The sequence below is a fragment of the Macrotis lagotis genome, chromosome 3 (assembly GCF_037893015.1).
Source record: "Macrotis lagotis isolate mMagLag1 chromosome 3, bilby.v1.9.chrom.fasta, whole genome shotgun sequence".
NCBI classification, from domain to species: Eukaryota; Metazoa; Chordata; class Mammalia; order Peramelemorphia; family Peramelidae; genus Macrotis; species Macrotis lagotis.
Genome location: NC_133660.1, coordinates 204,509,295 through 204,533,854, shown reverse-complemented (window position 1 = coordinate 204,533,854; position 24,560 = coordinate 204,509,295). Strand labels below are relative to the sequence as shown.

Below are 24,560 nucleotides of genomic sequence, written 5' to 3'. Positions count from 1 at the left end.
TGTGTTCAAATCAAGCTACTTAAACTTGACTTTTATACATGCCATATTCTCCTCCTTCTGTGTCTATGTTCTCATCGTTTTCCATGCTTGAAATGTCTGTCTTTCCTCTTCCATCCCAAGACTAGGCTTCTACCAACAATCTTAAAAGACCAAAGCAAATTCCATTCTCTACAACATACTGCCTTCCCTGTTCTTTTCTATCAATTAATCAATAAACATTTCTAAGGCACCTACTGTGTACTATGCATGAAGAATACAAAAAAAAAAAAAGGTGAAAGGCAGTACCGGTCCTAGATATTTGTGAAGTTATCTTGTTCTTCTCATACTACAGACTGTATGAGACCTGGAACTATATCTAATTTTCTAACTCCCTTACTGCCTAAGTCTAGTACTTTGCATACAGGAGAAAGTTAAGAAATGTTGATCAAATTGAATTGAAGTTGAATTCCAACTGGAATCTGGAGAGGACAGGATAAGTATCATAGTTGATAAGTTAGCTCAGACTCAAATCACATAATAAAAGAATTCTATGGACAAAAAAAATCCTCTGAATGTTTAATGGTAATGATTTCTCAGGAACAAAAGAAAAAAAGGAAGATAAATTTAGCCTCCATCATTTGCATGAATGAAGTCAAACATATTTCTGGTTTTAGGGCTTTATAAATTTTATATATTTTGACATTTTAAATACAATGTAAATAATTCAGCCACTTAGGAAAGAATGTCTATGAGATATGGCCACTATGGGTTTGAATTCTAGGGGAAAAAAGTCTCAAATAGAAAATGCAAGCAAACCTTTTACAAATAAATAGGTCATTATTTTATACAGAGGCACTAGGTAAAAATACTCCCATAATTACTCAAGTATCTTAAATAGGAAAAAAACTCAAGTACCTTAAAAAGGAATAAAATGGGCAGGGAGCTATTGCTTATCTAAAACAAAAATTTTAAAATAAGATTTTGGGAAAGCCTATTTCTAGGTTTTTCAGAATGACATTTTCTCGGTTAGAGCTGATTAGTAAGGACATGTCTACAGAATCAGAAACATTATACCATATGTGTGCAAATAAAGTTGAATTCCATGACTTACAGGAAATGCTCAGGGCTCCTAGCTGGGGATGACAAGCATTCTGGCCTTAATTGACATTTTTTTCACTTGTAGCTTGGGAGGTGGTAGATCCCCCACAGCTGCAGGAGCTGTTCATTCCTAAGAACACTTCTGAGGAAGAATTGACAGCTAGGCATCTGGTGGTACCACTAACTCTATCCCAGACTGCCTTAAGCATCAAGTGTGAGGGGAATTCAGATCTTAAACATTATGTGCTTTTATAATATCCTAACACCAAATCTCACTAAGAAATAACAAGCACAAAATGAAATTTAGCCTTTTCTGTTGTCAAGAAAATATAACAAAATTTATAAACAGGATTCTAATTCTGCATTACCAAAAACCAAAACTGAAGCTTTTTTTTGATGATGTAGATATTTAATAATATATCTATTTGGAAGTTTAGGGTTTTTTAAAGTTTAATTTATTTTAAGTATTCATCTCTGAAGGGGGAAAAGCAGTTTTCTATGATAATCCTTTAGAATTTTCATGGATCACTGTATTAAACAGAGCCAAGGCTTTCACAGATTATTATCACAACATTGCTGTTACTGTCTACAATGATATGTCAATTCCTTTCACTTCACTTTGCAACAGTTCATATAGGTCTTGTCATGTTTTTCTGAACACTCTCCCTCATCTTTTTTCACAGCACAAAAGATTCCATCACAATCATGTGATAGTTTGAGCAGTCATTCCTCAGTTGATGAGCATCCCTTTGATTCCAATTCTTTGCTACCACAAAATGAGCTATTATATGTGTGTGTGTAAATATATGTATGTATGTATATATATATATATATATATATATATACATACACACAGGCTAAGTAGTAGTTATGCAGTGTTATAGCCCTTCAGGCTTGATTTCAAGTTATTCTCCAGATTAGAAAAGTTCACTACCCCATCAACCATTCATTAGATTTTTCTCATCTCCTCCAGTATTTGTCATTTTTGACAGAAATAAGGTTATAAGTTAGAGTTGTTATAATTTTTTTTCTAACCAATATCAACTTGGTTCATATGGTTATAGAGAGAGAACTTTGATATCTACTTCTGAAAACTGACTTTTTATATCTTTTGCTCCTGTATCAACTAGAGAATGATTCGTAATTTTATAAATCTGTTTTAATTTCATGCTCAGTATATATTTGAGAAATGAGGTTGTTATCAAAGAATTTGAAATTTTTTTTCCATTTTACTTCCCTGTCTAAGGTACCTTTTATCAAAATGTACTTTCCCTAATTACCTCTTTAAATTAGATCAATTTTTACTTCTGCTTTGTCTGAAATGATTGCTCTTCTTGCTTTTTTTTTTAGTTCAGATGAATCATTTCAAATTATCTCCTATTTTAAAACTCTATGTCTTTCAGTTTCAAGTATATCTCATGTAAACATCATTTGATTCTGGTTTCTAATTCATTTGATTCTGGTTTCTAATTCATTCTGTTATCTGCTTCTATTTTATGGGTGTGCTCATTCCATTCACATCCACAATTTATGATTATGGTATATTCCTCTCTCTCTATTTTGTTTTCTTTTTCTTTGTTCTTTTATTCCTGTCCTTCCTCAAAAATATTTTGCTTTCAATAACCGCCCTCCTTATGTCACCATCCCCCCCCAATACTTCAGTTTCCTTGTCCTCTAGCTCCCTATTGGTTAAGTTACATTTCTGTACACAACTGATTTTTTTTAGAACTCCCACCCATGCCCTCTATGTAAACTATTTTTAGCTACCCTAATAAAAAATTATTATACATTTATATTATATATAGAGATACACACTGTAAGAATAGCTAGTCTATGAAGAAACTCTTATATTCCTAAATTTAAGTACAATCTATTATCTCCAAGCTGAGATTACATATTATCAGCTAGAAAACAATAGGTCTATTAAGATGAAACAAATTCAATACTTACAAAAATAAGAAATCAAGAGAATAAGGAGCTAACCATCAAACCTTGTATCTGAAACTATGGCAACTATATTCTAAGAAACTTCATTTGGGCTCAAGGAAATTCACTAGCCTAAAATAGTTTATTTATGCAGGGAAAAACTGAAGGAAAAAGAGTAGTAGTAGATCCTTGGGTATATTTCTGTTCTACAAATCAATGCATCAGCTTGGACTCCTTCAATACTTTCCATATCGCAACCACATCCAATACTTATTTTTGTTTTTGCTTTAATTCAAAAACAACATTATTATATATGTTTAGGTAACTATTTCTAGTTAGGCACTATAAAATAGAAATTAGGTTATCATTAAGATCAATATCATTAAATTTGAATCAAGCAAGACCAATGGATGGAAATTAGCTGGCAGATTTTGATTCCATGTAAGAAGGAAGTTTACAATAATATAAAAATCTATGATTCCATGAAAGAGAACTCATGTCCAAATGGAATATATTACATACTAAGTCAGTGAGTTTCCTATTATTTTAAGTATTCAAAGATGCAATGACCACTTTTCAAAAAATATTCACCAAGAGGCAGGAGACTTAACTAGATAATTTCTAAGGTCCCTTTTGATGCCAAAATTCTATCATTTTCAAAGACTGAAAGTACAAATGATCATTATCAAAGGAGACCCCAATGCCCTTAATCATAACTTTCAAGGGACCATTTGACATGTCGATTTAAGACATGCAAAGCACTTTGATTATTTCATCTCACTGGTTTCTCACAGACAGCCCTGTAAGGGTGAAGATTTATCCCAATTTGGAGAGGAGGGAACAGGATCAAATACATAAAGAGACTTGACTAGGATCCTATATCAATTGAGCACCAGAGAGAAAATTTGAATCCAAGTTTCTCCAGTATTCCTTTACTCTACATCACTTGTTTCTCAGGAAAAAAAGGATTGACATCAAACCCCATTTCTTTTGATGTTTTAGTTTTCTAAATCTGCTTCAGAGACAGGGGCACCAACTTCAGAGAAGCATAAAAAAGAGGGGTAACAGCGCATTCTCTTACTTGCCTCATTATCAAGGAAACCACAAAGAGTGATGTGGCAAAGGTGCGCCTGCGACAGTTGCCATTTTTCTTCTGTCTCTGGTGCATCTCTCCTCCACAATTATTGCAGCAACGACACATGCAGAAACACAGCCCCACAAGGGGCAGAAGCATGACAAACAGCAATCCCAGGGAAGCCAAAATAATAAAACCGATTTCATAGTGGACAACCTGGCAATCAAAAAGAAGGAACAGAGGGTGTTAGGGTATGATCCACAGTTCTCATCTCACTTTACCATCCCATGCTTGCTTCTTTTTAAAAAAAAACCTTAAAAAAGTAGAGAAATGAATTATCTATAGGATAGCAAAAGGAACAAAGGAAGTTGGAACTTTTCTTCATGGCTTCTACATCCTCTGAACTTAGAGATCAGAATGCACAGCTCCAAATCCAAAGCAACCAATTTTTGACTTTAGCAAATGAGGACAGGGTTTTGGCTTGTTCTTGAGGTTTCCTAAAATAATTAGGTTAATACAAATAAAAGTTGCTTTCCACAATGGCTAGCAAAACAGAATGTATTAAACCAAGGGATGGTACAAATGACTTTATAACAGTTACTCAGGGCTATTAGAACAGAAATCACTGAGACAATATTGATACCTATTTTTTCACTTTATTTTTCTTCCTTTTTTCCAACTCAGTTAATATGGAAATATATATTGTACAACTTAAAATGTATAATGGAAATCATGCTGCTTGCCTTCTCAATGGTAAGGGAGGAAGAGAATTTGTAACTGAAAATAAAATTTTAAAACACATTTAATAACAAAAAACAATAAATGGTCTCATCTTTAATGCTGACAACAGGGAATAAAATTATCCCCCCCCCTCCTTCCCTTTCTCCATAATATACTTCTCACAGTTTTTGCTAACAATGATATCCTGAAAAGCAGGAACCATAGATAAGACTCAATATGGCTGCTCATTTAGTACTCCTTTCCAAAGAGCCAAGATGACTTTGGCATAATTAAGTGACCCAATAATATCTTCCCTGGACCCAGATTCATCTTGCCTTAAATGCAGAGAACAGAATTCCAAAATATAATTAAAAAATAAACTAGATTCAGAAAATTCATCTCATTCCTGGAGTCCATGCATGCAATTACTTATATTTGCTCAAAGCAATGAATTTATATAATAAGAGAAACTAAGAACTTTGAAGTATACATTTGATGGACAAATCAATGAATATAATGTTTTCTGCAGCAGGGCTATGAAAATGGGTGTGGGGGTGTCTGTGTGTGGAGGGGATGTTGAGTTTTTTGGTTTTTTTCTGATAAAGCCTCACACTGACAATTTGAAAGAAAACTCCAAACAACACTGAATCAAGGAGAATGTGATACTTGAAGCTGCCTTCTTTCACACTGAAAACAAAACTTACTGATCAATGATCAACATCAATAACCATTCAAACAGGTTTCTTGGAGGAACCTTTAAATTTATTGCATCACAAAGTTTTTATAACTTGACTTACCAGTTATTGTGTATATGTGAATATACACACACTTTTCACTTTATTCTATAATACTGTTACTATTAAAATATTGTTATTTCTTAATATACTGAAATAACTGGAACTTTAAAGTGAATAGTTTTTTTTCTAATATTATATGTATGACAAAAATGCACATGTAAAAACACATACATATATAATATACATAAACACATAGATAAATTCACAAAAGCTTAAATGACAAGAACAACTTAAGTATGTTTTAGGCCAGGGGTGAAGAAGATCCAGCTCAGGGTCATATAAAGTCCATGGCCTGGCACTGCCACAGCAACTGCAAGACCAAAAATTTAATAAATATAGGAGCTTTTTAGAGGTGAATTCATTAAATATTTGGCCAAATATAGAGGCAAATGATGTTATAAATATTCAAATAGCCCTTGGCAGAAAAAAAGGTTCCCCATCCCTGGTTTTGGCATTAAGAAAGATATCAAGTTCAAATAAAAATTACGCATATTTAATTGAAATTATCATAACAAGAACTACACTATAGGACATTTTGGCAAAAGTTTTGCCATTGCTTTTATTCACAGTACAACACAGAACAATAGTGATAGGGTCATTTACCTTCAGTGTCAAGACAATAAATTCTGGCTGTGGAAGCCAAAGCAGATGAAGCGTGCAGCAAAAAACAAAACAAACAAAATACACAAATGAAAAATCATGGGAATAGTTAATGCTTAACACAACATGGGAATAGTTAATGCTAAATTATCTTGAATAAAAGTTATAAATGATAGACATAAAAAAGAGGGAAGCAAAAAAAATTACAATGCCATTGTCTCTTCTGGGGGTAGTCTTGGTCTCCACTCAAACTCAATTCTAATTCCTCAGCATCCTGGGGAATTTTATACTGCAAGCTCTCAAACTTTTTCAGCAGAGAGCTCAAGACCTCCATGGAACTCCCAAATAAATGGGTTTTCAGAGTAGGCTAAAGCAAGGGAAACTTGGATATGCAAGTATCAGTCTTACAAAGTTCCTAATCTCGTCAGAAATTGGTCACCAGGAAATGATTTTTTTTTCCCACGGTTGTAATATATGTCAGAAGAAACTCTCCACAATAATGAAGTTACAAATCTTTTAAAAGTAATGATGCTTCTGGTATTTGTATTTAGGTTTTAATTTCTTTTAATGGTATCAGTAACTTGCCACAGATTCATCTCTTTAGGTATTGTTATTGTATTTTCCAAATTAAGACTTCTTAGTCTTTTTTTTATCATATATTTCTAGTTGGGAGTCTGAGAAGCCTGTGGATCCTTTCTCAAAATAATTTTTAAATGCATAGACCAGATAAAGTTACAATAAAAACCAATTATATAGAAATAAAGAGAAATGGTATAATTATCATTTTAATAAAATATTATAATAATTGTATAGAAATATTTTTCCACATTCAAATTCACAGAAACCCCTAAGATCTAATCACAGATTCCTTAGAGGCCTGCATACTCCATCATCATCAACAAGAACTTATTAAACACTTACCAGATATTATGCTAAGGCTTGGGGTAAAAGGAAAGAAAAAACATTATCTCTGCCCTCAAGGAGCTGAGGGAAGATGAAGGAAGTAAATATGAAAAAAAGTACAAATGGACTATATAGATGATAGAGATAGAGATAGAGATGGAGATGGAGATAGAGATGGAGATGAGATAGAGATAGAGATATATGAATGGAACACATTCTCAAAGGGAAGGAACAAGCAGGGGAATGATTACAAAAGGCCCCTTAAAAGAAGCTGGATTATGAGTTGAGTCTTGAAGGAAGCCAGGAGGTTTGGGATGAAGAAGAACAACATTCCACAAATGGGGACAGCTAATGAAAAGCAAGAAGAGATGAGGGTACCATATACCTGGAATACAAAAAAATCAATTAAAATTTCCTGTTCTAAATCTCTATTCCAATCAAGCAAGAGCTATCTCCTCCCCACCAATTCATATAGCAGTCCCTCTAAGGACTAGTAGATATTCTCTGAGAGTTGCTGTATCCCAAAATTCATCACCTATAACTGACCTGTTGACAAACACCTCTGAAATTGAACTTGGCTCATCCTTTCTCTACATTCTTCATCTATCACAGGCTTATACTCAGACTTCTCCAGACTGGCAGGACCTATCCAAGTTTATGATCTAGTAGGACCTTTGAGAATCTAGAATCATCTCCACCTTAGATATAAGACATAAATGTATTGTCATAATCTAAGAAACTTGCTCAATTTCTATTCCTGCAAAAAGGCAGGAGATGATTTGGGTGGGGGGGGGGGGCTTTAGAGAACCAAAACAGAGACATTAAAAAGGAGATAAATTAAAACTCTTAACTTAGCTCAGCAGGGTGATATGGCAATATATAACCCAAAAACATGAGGTGAAAAGGAAAGCAAGGAACATCTTTGGGAAATCTTTCTCAAGCTTCAAGACTTAAAAGATGGAATGGGCAATATTTGTGATATTAATGAAACTTGGTTAAGACATCCTTGGATGTAAGCATTTTAATAAGAGAATAAGAGAACTGGGGAATGTCCGAAGGCCAGAAAATCAAGTGATGAACCTGACTGTGTCTCCTGGGAAGCCAGCACAGTGCAAAAGTCTCCCAGGTCTTCTGCATACTAAAGGATACAGGTCTGCTATGTCCTATTTCCAGGTATCACAATCTGCACTGGCCCATAAATTTTCAAAAGAAAATCTTAAGTTTCAAAAACTACATCTGCAAACAATAACTACAATTTCAATAAACAAGTTGCTTTTTTTTGTCTTTGTCAACTGAACCAACTAAATCCTTTTAATATTTTTGGGTGGTTTTTTTATTTGCTTTTAAAGGTGAACTGGGTATATCATATAAAAGAATAAGAGAAAACTAGAAGTAGCAGTCTGATTTGGGGGGCTTCCTTCAGAGTTTATGGACACAGCTCCTCAAAGCTGAAAATTATAACTTCAAATTTCTATGATTTTTCCATAGCACCATAAAAGCAATGCTGGAGCAGTCACCCATGGGTATCCAATAATTGCTAGAGGACTTGTCATTTCAATTGTCTGACAATCTTCACCTGATAAACATTTCATGAGGTATATAAGTGTACCAGGGATGCATTTTTTTTATCCATTATGAAATGTCTGAATATATTGTTCTCAGAGGAAGGTAAGAGGTATATGGTAAAGGTGAGGATAGATCCTCATCATCTGAGATAAAACTATTAAGCTGACTCACCTTATATAAAAGTACCCAACCATTAGAAACCTAATTACAATTGTGATGAAGATTAAAGAAGCATAATATAATCACCAAAAATAACAGAAAAGAGCTAAAGGTAGTGGTAAAAAATTCAAACAAGACTGCACCCTGTACAAGAAAAAACTTCAGGAAAAGAAAAAGTAACAAAATAATTTAATGAACAAAGAAAACTTAAATTGCAAACACAGATCCAGGAAAAAAATAAGGTGAACAGATAGTTGATTGGTGGAAATATATCCCAGAAGGGATTTTATTTGACCATATTAAAGCTCTTATACAAGGCAAAACAAATTTTGGAGGAAAATGATCAACAGAATGAAAATGAAGAGGCCAACATTCACCTGAGACTTCTTGATTTAACTGTAATTTAGTCATACAAGCTAAAGGCAATTACTTGAGCATTTGCCAACAAAATTCAAAAGATGACATATTTCATTACTTTAACACATTCAGGCTGTAGACTATAATGTTAAGGATCCTGAATTTGAAAAAAAGAAATATCAAAACTTTTTTTCAATCATTTCAGTCCTGTCTGACTCTTCATGACCCCATTGGGGATTTTCTTCACAAAGATACTGAAACAATTTGCTATTTACTTCTCCAGGTCATTTTACAGATGAGGAAACTGTGGCAAAAAGGGTTAAGTGACTTGTTCTGTGTCATAAATCTAGTAAATTTCTGGGGCTTGTTTTGACCTCAGGATCTTTCTCACTTCGTGTCCATGTTCTCTCCACTGTGTCACCTAGCTGCTCAATATACTTATTACAGACATGAACTTCCTTGACAGGAAAGTTTGTCAATTTCCCAATTGGGAACTTTTGGGAAACAGTGGAGGCAAAACTTCCTTGTTTTTTGAAATGGTTCAAAGTCAAGTAAAAATCAATGTAGTCGGGGTGGCTAGGTGACGCAGTGGATAAAGCACTGGCCCTGGAGTCAGGAACACCTGGGTTCAAAATCTGGTTTCAGCCACTTAATAACTACCTAGCTGTGTGACCTTGGGCAAGTCATTTAACCCCATTGCCTTAAATAAATAAAAATTTAAAGTAAGAAAGTATTCATGTCAGTCACACTTCTAAACAGGCTGCAGTCTCAAATTCCTAGCTAATTTTCCATCTTGCCCCTATTCAGGGCTTCCTCTCCACCCCACTTTCCAGCTGCCTTTTGTTTTTATTGTTGTCCTACCACATTAGAAGGTAAATACCTTGAGGGCAGGACTTGGATTCTCATTTTGCTTAAATTTTTATTTCCAACTTAGTACGATGTCTGAAATATAATAAATGCCTTTTCTAACCTAATCTACAGAACAGTGGCAGCAACTCTGGAATAATTAACTAGCCTCCAAAGGTGACAATTGTTCACTTGGAAATAAATTTGTCCATTTTGCTTTTTAAAAAATTCATCTACTTTACAATCATCATATTTTTGAAAGTAGAGAGCTATTACTTAAATGATTTTGGAAATTCTCCATGAAGAAACTTCTACTAATTCAGTAATTTTAGTTTTGTGTGACTCTTCATGACCCCATTTGGGGTTTTCCTTGGCAAAGATGCAGAAGTGGTTTGCCATTTCCTTCTTTGGAGTATTAAGGCAAACAGGGCAACACAGCTAGAAAGTGTCTAAGTCAGGATTTGAACTCACAAAAGTAAGTCAGTACTCTAATTGCCGCATCACAGAGCTGCCCTCCTATTACAGATATGCAATTCTACTACAACTCTCAGAGAGTTACTATGACTGTGAGGGGTTAAAGAACTGCCCATTACCAGGATGTGTCAGAGGAGACTTGGACCCAGGTCAGAGGAGATGTGAATCTGAGGATGGATGTCTACGTAATTTTGCCTATCTTACAAGCATATTCGGTGGGGGGGGGGGGGGTGGAGGCAGTTTCCAAGACAGAACCATATGACCTTTTTGTGATCAAAGTTATAAGTCAAAGAGATGTCACTCTTCTCCCCTAAAAATGTGCCTCAAAGGGTTCTTATAGTTTGTGTGCTTTTTTAAATACAGAATAAATCACCCTTCTATGACAACAAATCCTCCTTGATCCATTAGCTATAGTAAGTCAAATAGATTATTTGTGACTGGAAAAGTATAATAAAAGTAATAAGGCAGGTCATGTGGAAAGGACTCATCACCCCAGGTGGGATTAGGAGTGGGGATGGATAGGGGAAGGAAAGATTACTTATTAATTTGCTAAGCACATTTAGCAATGGCAAACAGGAAAAGATAGAGGATGGTGCTCAAAGAACCCTTGCCTATATAACTCAGGGCAGGGGGAAAATTATTTAAAAGAAAATAGAAGCCACATTTTGGAGTGTTGGGTCATTTTAATTAATGTGGTTTCAAATATAATGATCATGATTCCAGAAGTCTGCTAAGGATACATATGTATCTCCTATTGCCTCAGCAGAAAATGTGTCACTTTATTTTCTTCTAGGTACTTTCTAGTATAAAAGAGCGTGTGGGGGAAAGTTATTTGAGAAAGGCAATATATTTTCTCCCAAGTATAAATAATACATTATATGTATGTATGCATGTATGTAGATATGAAAGTAAGTTAAATCATGAATGCCACCATGGTACAGAGTATGGAAAGTGGACCTGAAAGTCAGGAAATCTTAGGTTCATATCCTATCTCAGACTCATTCTGGTTGTGTGACTCTGAGTCAGTCCCTTGGTCTCTGAATGCTCTAAGCAAATCTCTGAGACTATAAATTGGAGAGAAAATATCTATGCATTGGTAGAGGGAAATTTTTTCTTTGGGGAGAATTCTTTAAATCCAAGAAATCATAGTATGAGACCCTCATCCTATCCTAATGTTGAGTCACAGGTTCCAGAACTATAAGGAACAGTACTGTATATCTTCTCCAACCTCATTTTATAGTTGAGGACTTGCCCAAGGGATGTAAATGTGGACTTTCTGACTCCCAAATGGCTCTCTTCACACCAGACCACACTTGGGTAGAGCTACTAGAACTAAAAAATACTCCCAAAGGACTAAATGAATATATTGCTGCCACCAATCAACATTATAGGCTTCAGTCATCCTAATGGAGTTTTCTGGTAAATGATCTGGTTTTACATCTTCTCTCAAGCTCAGGCCATGATGTGTGTCCTTTGCTATTGAGGAAAACCTGTACCTCAGGGAGGTGATACCATGACAAACAAGGGAACTGGATTTGAACGAGGGAGAGTTGTGCTAAGTCACCAGCCTCATTTTCTCCTCCTGAGTCATCTGGGTCCCTGTGGCCAGATATGGATCAGGATGACTGGAGATGGTGCTGAAATAAGGCAATCAAGGTAAGAGACCCAAAGTCGGTCACCTCTACCATACCCATCCTTATTGTTTCAATCCATTTGGGAACATAGTCAGAAGAAGCCAGGCCTGGATCTCCTTGAAGGCAAACAGAGCCCTAGTTCAACCACTCGACCAAGTGCATCACATTTTTTTTAGTTCAGTAGTTGATTGCTGTCTCTTCCTGAGATCTAGTTTTTTGACCCCAAGGATCATCAGTGTCATTTCCATGGTTTCAGAAAAATCTCCAAGTCAGGATGTTTCTTAACTTAGGGGTTGTGAATTTGCTTTAAAATTATTTGGATTACTATATTTCATTAAAATTGGTTACCCTGACAATTTTATTATATGCTTTAAAAAATATTATAAATATTATGCTAAGAAGGTGTTCCATAGTTTTTACCAGACTGCCAAAGAAGCACATAATGCAAAGAACCACCGAACTAAAATCTTGGGGACAGTCCAAGCATTCTTTCACGACCGAGAACCAGCTGCTAACAGGCACACTATTTATTGCAATCAAACCACAACACAGGCTGCAATTGCTAGGCCAATTAATTCTTGAAGGGAGAAAACAGTAAGTGACTTTCCCTTCCCAGGGGTGAGGGGTTGGTACTGATGTACATTTTAAAGCTAAGTAAACAAAACTAGTGGCCTTAAAGAGCTAAGCATACGTCCCTAAGTACTTCAGAAGGAGTTTAACAACCTGGAAAGAAATCTGATTTATCTCTTCTGAAATATTCCTTTGGCATTATATAGGCATCCTGTAAGCTCCTTCCGAGAGAGAGAGAGAGAGAGAGAGAGAGAGAGAGAGAGAGAGAGAGAGCGTATGTGTGTGTTTTCCTTAGCGTCACTATTCACTAACTGAGGGTGCTTCATTTGGGGCCTCCAGGGTGTTATCCCTTTAGAATATTTGCACTCATGAGACATAGCAGTCAACTAAATAAGTCAATGCTTCTGTTAAAAGTACCAAGTCAGCTACTGAGCAATTTCCATCTCCAGGGAACATTATTCAGATCTTATACTGATATTTAAAGTCCCATAAAGAGAAAAAAGAACACACAAATAGGACATGGCAATGGGTTGGTTGGTGACCTTACCATCAAGGTCACACAAACCTCTGATGCTCCTCAGTCTCCTATTCCACCCTCCCAAACCCAACATACACTAAGGATGAATTTAAGATTAGAGTCCACTATGAGGCTTAGTCTTACAAAGAATGGGGGTTATACCTTGCTAAGTGATGTCGAGTCAATACCTATGGAATTTCAATCTGAAATGAATACACCCTGAACAAAGTTTTGCTCTTAGGTCCTGCTTTTAAAATATTTTATTAAGTTTAGGAAATGTAACATATTCCACTAATGGAACTTTAACTAGTACTCTACAAGGTCATAAACTCAACTTTCCCACAAACAGGTGAGGTGGAAATGGGCATCAGACATAATTATAGTAACCAGTCATTTATGTGATCGGCTCTGATTTCAAGTGAGACAAAGCACATGTGGACTTTGAAAAACATTAATGACAAGGAAACTGAAAAGAATATTACCTTCTGATAATCATTCTCTGTGTCAAAGCTTTGTTGTACAGCCTTTTTGATGAGGTCTAAAAAAAAAACACACACAGACACACAAAGAATGATCAGAACAATGAGTTATCAATAGAAAGGGTCAGTAAAGAATTTATAATGACCAATGTTTGCATTCTGAAATTAAGATCTTGAAAATTCTGATATCATTTATTTTTATGGAATATAGTTAATAACAATCATCAGTGCCAACAATTATATACCAATTTACAATTTGCTGTTAACTGTCATAAAAAAAAAACCCCCTGTCATTTACAAAGAGTTTGAAAGACTTGCCAAATCCTATTTAGAATTCTTTCATTGGAAACTTCACCAACTTACCACTGGACCCTGTGGACAGTCTTTCTGCAAAATGAAGCTCCAATAATTTATTTTCATTTGGTCAACCCATAAACTATTATGCACCATATATAATGCTAAATATTACAAAAGTTTAGTTTTTCGTGTAAGTTAAAATGAAATACACTAATTACATTTTTTAGACTCTCCAGAAAATATTTTCCCACCTATAATGGACAAGTATGTATTTTTTTTTGACATGGAGTATCTGATTATTTCAATGAGCCAGCAAAGGTTGCTGCCAGGAAAGGTGTATTAGCTAACAGAATTTCGCAAAGTGACAGTCTTAACTTTCCACTCTGACCCCCCCCCCCCAATCAAGCACAGCAGAATCTACTCTTTTGCAACTTTAATCCATTTCAAAGGCTCATTCATTCTTTCAAGTCTTTTTTCTTTCTTTTTTGGCACAGACCTTGAAAAGCTTTGATGTAGTTTACGTGTGGTGTGTTAAATATTCGAAGGGAAAAGATGAAGTAAGCTTGGGTTCAGTCTCCCTTATATATTTAGCACTAATAGAGAATGAAGGAATCCAGAGAAATGATTTTTCCAGATATCTGAAGATTACTTTATCTTACTCCCAAACCTTGGTTATTTTTTTAAACTTTTAAACAGTTTTTCTTCTAAAATATATAACAGTAACTGAACTTGGCAAATATTGGGTATTTTATAAATGTTTGTTGATTGACTGACATGGGGGGCACAGTGAATTGAGCACTAGATTTGGAGTCAGGAAGACCTGAGTTCAAATTCTACTTCAGACACTGGCTTGGGTGACCCTGCGCAAATCACTTAAACCTGTCTCAGCTTCAGTTTCTCCATCTATAAAATGGAGATAACAGTAAGAACTAACTCACTGAGCTATTCACAGGAACAAATGAGACAATCTACATTACACAGTAAGAAAGGAGAAGAAGAATCTGACATTAGTATAACACAGTATAGGATATAATGGGGTTAAGAAAAAGATCCATAAGAGTATTCACAGAAAACTCAGGGAAGGAGGGGAACACTTTTAGCTGGAAGGATCAGGTAAGATTTTTTTTTCAGAGAAGATCACAACCATGTTGAGAGCCTGGAAGGAAGAGAAAGATTCTGAAAGTTGAAAATAAATAGGTTCTTGGAAGGAGTCCTAAATGGCATTTCATTTTTTCATTCAACAAATATTTATGAGGTGCTCACAGAAATGTACAGAAATCATTGTGCTGGGCCAACTTTATCTAGGACACAATCTCAGTCCTCATTGAGTTGAAAGATTATTAAATAGAAAAGTATAACTGGTTTTCATGCATGAGTTTTGTGATCTGGGTCTGCAGCTCAGAGACTGTTTTCTTTTTTTTCTAGGCTTCTCAAGAGTGTTTCAAAAGGTCAAGGTGAATTGGTGAAAACTACAAAAAAAATCATGTAGTTGGAAAAACAAATAAATAGAAATATTTCAATGTGTGGGGGTGAGGCTGAGGTGTAGGATAAGTGATGCCATTTCATTATTGAGGAAACCTATTGAATGGGATAAAAAAGAAAAGAAAAAGGAACCTATTCAACTTTAATCAAAAAAAAAAGAAAACAGCATGTGTGCAACTGAAATAAACCCCATGAAGGGCTTACAATGAGGTGTCATAAGATGATGCAAGATAATGCCAGGATCTCTCCTTGACTTCTCTTCATCATCTCTCTTTAATAAACCATTAAGTCACAGAGGAATTATCAAATTGATCCCACTTTGCAGTCACCCTAACTCAACTGGATCCCACACCATAGCTGTCCCAACCCAATCTCAATCCCTTAGTTTTTATGTTACCAAAGAAACTTCTTCAAGGGAAAGATTCACAGATGAAATGAATTTTTTTTTGCCTCACTTCTTTTATTAAAGATATTATTTGAGTTTTACAATTTTCTCCCAATCTTGCTTCCCTCCCCCCACCCCACAGATAGCACTCCGTCAGTCTTTACTTTGTTTCCATGTTGTACCTTGATCCAAATTGGGTGTGATGAGAGAGATATCATATCCTTAAAGAGAACAGAATTCTCAGAGGTAACCAGATCAGACAATAAGATATCTGTTTTTTTCCAAATTAAAGGGAATAGTCCTTGTACTTTGTTCAAACTCCACAGCTCCTTATCTGGATACCGATGGTACCCTCCTTTGCAGACAGCCCAAAATTGTTCCCGATTGTTGCACTGATGGAATGAGCAAGTCCTTCAAGCTTGAACATCACTCCCATGTTGCTGTTAGGGTGTACAGTGTTTTTCTGGTTCTGCTCATCTCACACAGCATCAGTTCATGCAAATCCCTCCAGGTTTCCCCTGAAATCCCATCCCTCCTGGTTTCTAATAGAACAATAGTGTTCCATGACATACATATACCACAGTTTGCTAAGCCATTCCCCAATTGAAGGACATTTATTGGATTTCCAATTCTTTGCCACCACAAACAGGGCCGCTATAAATATTTTTGTACAAGTAATGTTTTTACCCTTTTTCCTCATCTCTTCAGGGTATAGACCCAGTAGTGGCATTGCTGGGTCAAAGGGTATGTACATTTTTGTTGCCCTTTGGGCATAGTTCCAAATAGCTCTCCAGAAGGGTTGGATGAGTTCACAGCTCCACCAACAGTGTAATAGTGTCCCAGATTTCCTACATCCCTTCCAACAATGATCATTATCCTTCCTGGTCATACTGGCCAATCTGAGAGGTGTGAGGTGGTACCTCAGAGAAGCTTTAATTTGCATTTCTCTAATAATTAATGATTTAGAGCATTTTTTCATATGGCTATGGATTGCTTTGATCTCCTCATCTGTAAATTGCCTTTGCATATCCTTTGACCATTTGTCAATTGGGGAATGGCTTTTTGTTTTAAAAATATGACTCAGTTCTCTGTATATTTTAGAAATGAGTCCTTTGTCAGAATCATTAATTGTAAAGATTGTTTCCCAATTTACTACTTTTCTTTTGATCTTGATTACATTGGTTTTATCTGTGCAAAAGCTTTTTAATTTAATGTAATCAAAATCATCTAATTGGTTTTTAGTGATGTTCCCTAACTCTTCCTTAGTCATAAACTGTTCCCCTTTCCACAGATCTGACAGGTAGACTAGTCCTTGATCTTCTAATTTGCTTATAGTATTGCTTTTTATGTCTATGTCCTGTAACCATTTGGATCTTACCTTGGTAAAGGGTGTGAGGTGTTGGCCTAATCTAAGTTTCTTCAATATTAACTTCCAATTATTCCAGCAGTTTTTATCAAAGAGGGAGTTTTTATCCCAGTGGCTGGACTCTTTGGGTTTATCAAACAGCAGATTACTATAATCCTCTCCTGCTTTTACACCTAGTCTATTCCACTGGTGAACCACTCTATTTCTTAGCCAATACCAAACAGTTTTGATGACTGATGCTTTATAATATAATTTTAGATCGGGTAGGGCTAAGCCACCTTCTTTTGAACTTTTTTCATTAAGCTCCTGGCAATTCTTGACTTTTTATTTCTCCATATGAATTTACTTACAATTTTTTTCTAACTCATTAAAGTAGTTTTTTGGAATTTTGATTGGTAGGGCACTAAACAGATAGTTTAGTTTTGGTAGAATTTTCATTTTTATTATATTGGCTCTACCTATCCATGAGCAGTTGATATTTGTCCAGTTATTTAAATCTAATTTAATTTGTGTGAGAAGTGTTTTACAATTGTTTTCAAAAAGATTCTGAGTCTGTCTTAGCAAATAGACTCCTAAATATTTCATATTGTCTGAGGTTACTTTGAATGGGATTTCTCTTTCTAGCTCTTCCTGCTGTTTCTTGCTAGACATATATAGAAAAGTTGAGGATTTATGAGGGTTTATTTTATAACCTGCAACTTTGCTAAAATTGCTAATTGTTTCCAGTAGTTTTTTAGATGATTTCCTGGGATTCTCTAGGTAGACCATCATGTCATCTGCAAAGAGTGAGAGTTTTGTCTCTTCCTTCCCAATTCTAATTCCTTCAATTTCTTTTTCTTCTCTAATTGTTGATGCTAACATTTCTAATACAATATTGAATAGTAGTAGTGATAATGAGCACCCTTGTTTGACCCCTGATCTTATTGGGAATGCCTCTAGCCTCTCCCCATTGAATATAATGCTTGTTGATGGTTTCAGATAGATACTGCTAATTATTTTAAGGAACAGTCCATTTATTCCTACACTCTCTAGTGTTTTTAATAGGAATGGATGCTGTATTTTGTCAAAAGCTTTTTTTTTTTGATATGATCATATGGTTTCTGATAGGTTTGTTATGGTTGTAACTGAATATACTAACAGTTTTCCTAATATTGAACCAACCCTGCATTCCTGAAATAAATCCTACTTGATCATAATGTATTATCCTTGTGATGACTTGTAGTTGTTTTGCTAAGATTTTATTTAGGATTTTTGCATCTATATTCATCAGGGAAATAGGTCTATAATTTTCTTTCTCTGTTTTAACTCTTCCTGGTTTAGGTAACAGTACCATATTGGTTTTGTATAAAGAGTTAGGCAGAGTTCCATCTTTTCCTATTTTTCCAAAGATTTCCTATTTTTCCAAGGATTGGAACCAATTGTTCCTTAAATGTTTGGTAGAATTCACTTGTGAATCCATCAGGCCCTGGAGATTTTTTTTAGGGAGTTCAATAATGGCTTGTTGAATTTCTTTTTCTGAGATAGGGTTGTTTAGGTATTTAATCTCTTCTTCATTTAACCTGGGCAACTTATATTTTTGTATATACTCATCCATTTCACTTAGATTATCAAATTTATTGGCATAGAGTTGGGCAAAATAATTTCGAATTATTACTTTAATTTCCCCCTCATTGGTGGTGAGTTCACCTTTTTCATTTATAATACTAGCAATTTGGTTTTCTTCTTTCTTTTTTTTAATCAAATTGACCAGGTTTATTAATTTTATTGGTTTTTTTCATAATACCAACTTTTGGTTTTATTTATTAATTCAATAGTTTTTTTGCTTTTGATTTTATTAATTTCTCCTTTAATTTTTAAAATTTCTAATCTGGTATTTGATTGGGGATTTTTGATTTGTTCTTTCTCTAATTTTTTTAGTTGCATGTTTCGTTCATTGATTTCCTCTTTCTCCAATTTATTCATATAAGCATTTAGAGCTATAATATATCCCCTGAGAGTTGCTTTGAATGAATCATATAGGTTTTGGTATGTTGTTTCATTATTATCATTATCTAGGATAAAATGGTTAATTCTTTCTATAATTTGTTTTTTGGCCCACTCAGTTTTTTAAAATGAGGTTATTCAGTTTCCAATTTGCTCTGGGTCTATATCTCCTTGGCCCAGTATTGCATATGACTTTTATTGCATTGTGATCTGAGAAAGATGTATTCACTATTTCTCCCTTTCTGCAGTTGATCATTAGGTTTTTATGTCCTAGTACATGGTCAATTTTTGTATAAGTTCCATGTACTGCAGAGAAAAAGGTATATTCCTTCCTATCCCCATTCAGGTTCCTCCATAAGTCTACCATATCTAATTTTTCTAACAATCTATTTACCTCCCTAATTTCTTTCTTGTTTATTTTATGATTTGATTAATCTAGATCTGATAGTGGGAGGTTGAAGTCTCCTACTAGTAGAGTTTTGCTGTCTATGTCTTCCTGTAATTCTTTCAGCTTCTCCTCTAAGAATTTGGGTGCTGTCCCACTGGGTGCATATACATTCAATGTTGAAATGACTTTATTGTCTATGGTACCTTTTAGGAGGATAAAATTTCCTTCCTTATCTCTTTTAATGCTATCTATTTTTGTTGCTGCTTTGTCTGAGATAAGTATTGCTACCCCTGCTTTTTTTACTTCAGCTGAAGCAAAGTATATTTTGCTCCAACCTTTCACTTTTACTCTATATGTATCTCTCTGCTTCAAATGAGTTTCTTGTAAGCAGCATATTGTAGGATTCTGGTTTTTAATCCACTCTGCTATTTGCTTACGTTTTAAGGGAGAGTTCATCCCATTCACATTCAAGGTTATGATTACTAATTCTTTATTGCCCTCTGTGCTATCTTCCCTCTGTATTTTTCCCCCTTTCCCCCCCTTTTATCCATATTCCCCAGTATTTTGCTTTTGAATACCACCCCCTTCAGTATGTTTGTTCTCCTATATCACACCCTCCCCTTTCTTTCCCCTTTCCCTTTTTCCCTTTTCCCTTCCCTTCCTTGTTATTTCCCCTTATTTCCCCCACTCCCCTTCCCTTTCTCCATCCCCCTCCCCTTTTCCCCTTTTAATACTTGAAAGGTTAAATGTTTTATAAGTTAACTGAGTATGTGTAGGTTGACTTTAAGCCAAGTCTGATGAGAAGAAGATTCAGGTGTTTCTCCTCTGCTCCCTTCTTCCCCTCTATTACCATAGGTTTTTTGTACCTCTTAGTGTAATGAAATTTGTCCCATTCAATCCCCTCCCTCCTCCCGTCTCTTTCCTGTTCCCCTTTGTAGGGAGGTAGTGTATTTTTTTAGATCATTCTATCTAGGTCATAGAAAATTCTGAGTGTCTGTCCCTTCTAGTTCAGTATATTCTATTGGATAGAGTCAAAATTCCTGAGAGTTATTAGAGTCTTTCTCCCACGTGGGGTTAAAGCCAGTTACATCCCATTAGATAGCAGTCTCATGGATAGGTCATGGATGTCCATCATTTCTGACTAGGTGTATTCTCTCTGTTAGAGTTACATTTCTCAGGATTTATGAGAGTCTCTTCTCCCCCCCCCCGCCCCATGCTGGAATATAGCCAGTTTCAACTTACTGGATTGCATTTTTTTCCTTTTACTGCCCCCCCCCTTTTTTTTTTTTACCTTTTCATGCATCTCTTGAACCTCCTGTTTGATATCCAAATTTTCTTTTCAGCTCTGGTCTTTTCATCAGAAATTTTTGGAACTCTTCCATTTCATTAAATGTCCATCTTTTTCCCTGGAAGAGAAGGCTCAGCTTTGCAGGAAAGTAGATTCTTGGCTGCATTCCAAGCTCCTGTGCTCTTCGAAATATCTCATTCCAGGCCCTTCGATCCCTTAAAGTTGATGCAGCCAGGTCCTGCGTGATCCTTACTGTGGTTCCTTGATATTTAAATTGCTTCTTTCTGGCTGCTTGCAGGATTTCCTCTTTTATCTGATAGTTCTACAGTTTGGCCACAACATTCCTTGGTGTTTTCATTTTATGATCTTTTTCTGGTGGGGATCAATGTACTCTTTCAATAACTACTTTGCCCTCTGATTCCATGATATCAGGGCAGTTTTCCATCACTAGATCCTGTAATATTAAGTCCAGTCTTTTTTTTCTCTTCAATGTTTTCAGGAAGTCCTATAATTTTCAGGTTGTCCCTCCTTGATCTATTCTTGAGGTCAGTAGTTTTGTTGATGAGGTATTTTACATTTGCTTCTATTTTTTTCTATTTTTTGATTTTGTTTAACTGACTCTTGCTGTCTCATGGAGTCATTAGTTTTTGTAAACTCTGTTCTTTTTTGGGGGGAGGAGTTTTCTTCATTAACCTTTTGCAACTCCTTTTCCAATTGGTTAATTCTACTTTTGAAAGAGCTTTCCATTTGACCAATTGAGGTTTTGAGAGAATTAATTTCTTTTTGCATTTGCTCATTTGAGGATCTGAGAGATTTATTCTCCTTTTGTGTTTGTCCAATTGTACTTTCTAAGGTTTTTTTTCTTGTTGCAAGGTATTAATTGTCTCTCCCAAATCTTTAAGCTCCTTCCTTATTTCTTCAAGGAAGTCTTTCTGTGCTGGAAACCAGATTGTATTCTCCTCAGAGGTTACAGGTCTCTCTGAGTTGAGGTCTTTCCCTTCCAGGAATTTTTCTATGGATCCACCTTTCCGCTGACCCTTCTTCATTATGCTAAGACCTTGAGTTGGGGAGGGGGCTTGTTCACCTGGGCTTGGGATCACTAAAGGCTCTACTCATTGCAGTTTCCCTGGCTGGCCAGTAGGAGGTGCTGGTTGCCCTCTCTGGAGTGTCTGTGACCTTGGTTGGGAGGCCTTCTCCCTTTGTCCAAAGGGAGGAGTTGGAACTATTGAATTCTTTTGTGTTCAATCAATGGTGGGCTTTACCCTGGCCTGAGGTCATTCCTCAGCTGGGCTGGTTCTTCTGCTCACACACCTGGGCCTGAGGCAGAATTAGTTTGCATTTGTTTGGGAGGAGGCCTCTGTGCAATGGAGGAGTGGACTCAGAGTTTCTCAGACCTGAGGAGCCCAGGGATGGTGTCTGCAGCTCTCCTGCATCAGACCTCTCCCCACAGCCCCTTCCCCAAGCTCCAGGGGGACAGCACCAACACCAGAGCCTCTGCTTCCCCGTGGACCCAAGCCTCTTTCGTCCAGCCCCAACGCTGATCCAGCAGGTCTGGCTCTCGGGCCCTCAGGCCCTCAGACTCCTGGTTCCAATTCAACTGCCAATCTGGCTGATCCCGGGCTGATCTTCCCTGGGAGCCCAGACTCACCCGCAGGTACTCAGCAGCAAGGCTGCTGCGGGAGACAAATCCTGAGGTAGATTTTCCTCTCCTGGCTTTTCTTTCTGGGTTTCCTGGTTCGGAATTCTTTTAAGAGGTTTGTTTCATGTGATAGATGGGGAAGAGATCAGGAGACTTTAGAACTGTGCCTGTCTTCTCTCTGCCATCTTGGCCGGAAGTCGAAATAAAAATTTAATTTAAAATCTTAAAAATTTATTTTGAAAATTCATTATGCAAAGACTGAATATCACTCTTTCTGTAGAACCCAAAATACTTGGCAATAGCTCATCTGAGATCTTAGGCAATAATCATAGAAATTTTAAAAGCCTAGAAAGAACCAATTAGATCTAAGGTCTGGATGGACTCTCTTGAAATACTTCAACAGTGCCCTATACAGTCAACTTTCATTTATCTTTCATTTATCTTAAAGACAGAATGGTTTGGTATTGTAGGTGTGACATATTTTGATATGGCTTTCAATTTGGGAACAAAGAGAAATCCAAGTTTTTAAAGTTATTTACTATCTAATAAAGTAGTTACAAACCTCAGGGCTATCAGTCTTTGGAGAAGAAGAGGAAGGCTCCAGAGTTATTGGGTGGGATTTAAGACTATATAAGCAAACCAATAAAGAAGCTCAATATATATTATACCTAAATGTACAAATATGTATATGTAAAATACATAATGAATAAGTGGAAAAGTGGGTAATAAGAGCTTACTCTGTGCTAAGCATGATTCAAAATACTAGAGGCACAAAGAGGAAAAAGGAATATAGTCCTTGTCTTCAAAAAGCTCATGCTCCAATTTAGAAGAAAAAGATACTTTTAGAAGTCTTGCTACAGAGCAGATAGAAAGGCCCAGAGATTCTTGGATTATATAACAAGATTCATAATAGTGTCAGGGGACTACCAGGTAGAGAGGTAGGATATATGGCAAGGTTTGTAGGTTCAACAAATACTACCCCTGGAGTCAGGAAGACCTGAATTCAAATATAACCTCAGCCTCTTATTAGGTGATCTCCACTGTAAAATGGGAATAATTTTACCTACATCATAAAGTTGTTATGGGGGTCAAAAGAATTATTAACAAAGCACTTAGCACAATGCTTGATATACAGTAGGTGTTTAATAAATGATGATTCCTTTCCTCCCTTAGAAGGCAATGGAAAGGCATATGGTAAGGTTTGCTGTGCCTCAGTTTCATCAGAAGTAATAGAATTGTTGACTCCCATCTCATCTAAATCCTTTTTATGACTAGTCAAGTAGCCTGGCAATGACTATCAGGAGAGAGTGTGCTGGTTGGTGGTAGGTTTGCGTACATAATATTATCTTTCATATGCATGTAACTTCTCTTTAATTAGTAAAGTGCAGGTTCATTTTCAAAGTGTCCTCCTTTCTCCGTCCTCACTCTTACTTATCCCCAGAATGCACACTGAGTGAGGTCATCACTGTAGAAGTGAGGTCACCCGCTGTATGTCTGAGTGAGGTCATTCACTGTATAAGTTGAGGTCATTGCTGTATAGTCTCTGACACACTAGACCACTAACTAGAGTCCAGAGAACTGTCCCTCTGCCTTCACCTTCCCCAGAGAGTGAGGTTCCCTTAAGTTAAATGGTGTAGGAAATCGAGACTATGAATTCACCCTAGAGCTAAACTCACTGAATATGAAGGGATTAATAAAGATTCATTATTAATCTTTATCAAACATTTGCAAACATTGAATGCATTACAGCAAATCACATAATATATAATAACTTATGTATGCATAAGCATACATACACATATACACAAACACACATATAGCTGTGCATATATATATGTATGTATGTATGTATGTATATATAAAATTACTTGCCACTTCCTAGGTCAAATGATGATCCCTTATCACCACCCCTATGTTCCTTTCCTGGAAGACATAGTTTAATTATACAAAAAGCTTGCAAAATCTAAAAATAGTTTATCTCAGTTTCATGAGAGGTGTTAGCATGTAAACATCTCCTCTGGACAGAGATAGA

General features: G+C 36.0%; 1 protein-coding gene across 8 annotated transcripts in view; it reads right to left on the bottom strand.

Moving 5' to 3' along the window:
- PROM1 (prominin 1) overlaps positions 1–24,560 on the bottom strand; it is a 160,171-nt gene that overhangs the window by 64,890 nt on the left and 70,721 nt on the right. For 4 of the 8 annotated variants that reach the window (XM_074229749.1, XM_074229750.1, XM_074229752.1 and 1 more), the window contains 2 exons: positions 13,704–13,759; positions 4,089–4,294 (listed from right to left, as the gene is read on the bottom strand). In XM_074229749.1, the coding sequence (XP_074085850.1) occupies positions 4,089–4,294; positions 13,704–13,759 (262 nt within the window). The remainder of the gene's footprint in view (positions 1–4,088; positions 4,295–13,703; positions 13,760–24,560) is intronic. The other 4 variants (XM_074229746.1, XM_074229748.1, XM_074229751.1 and 1 more) reach the window with 1 other exon arrangement.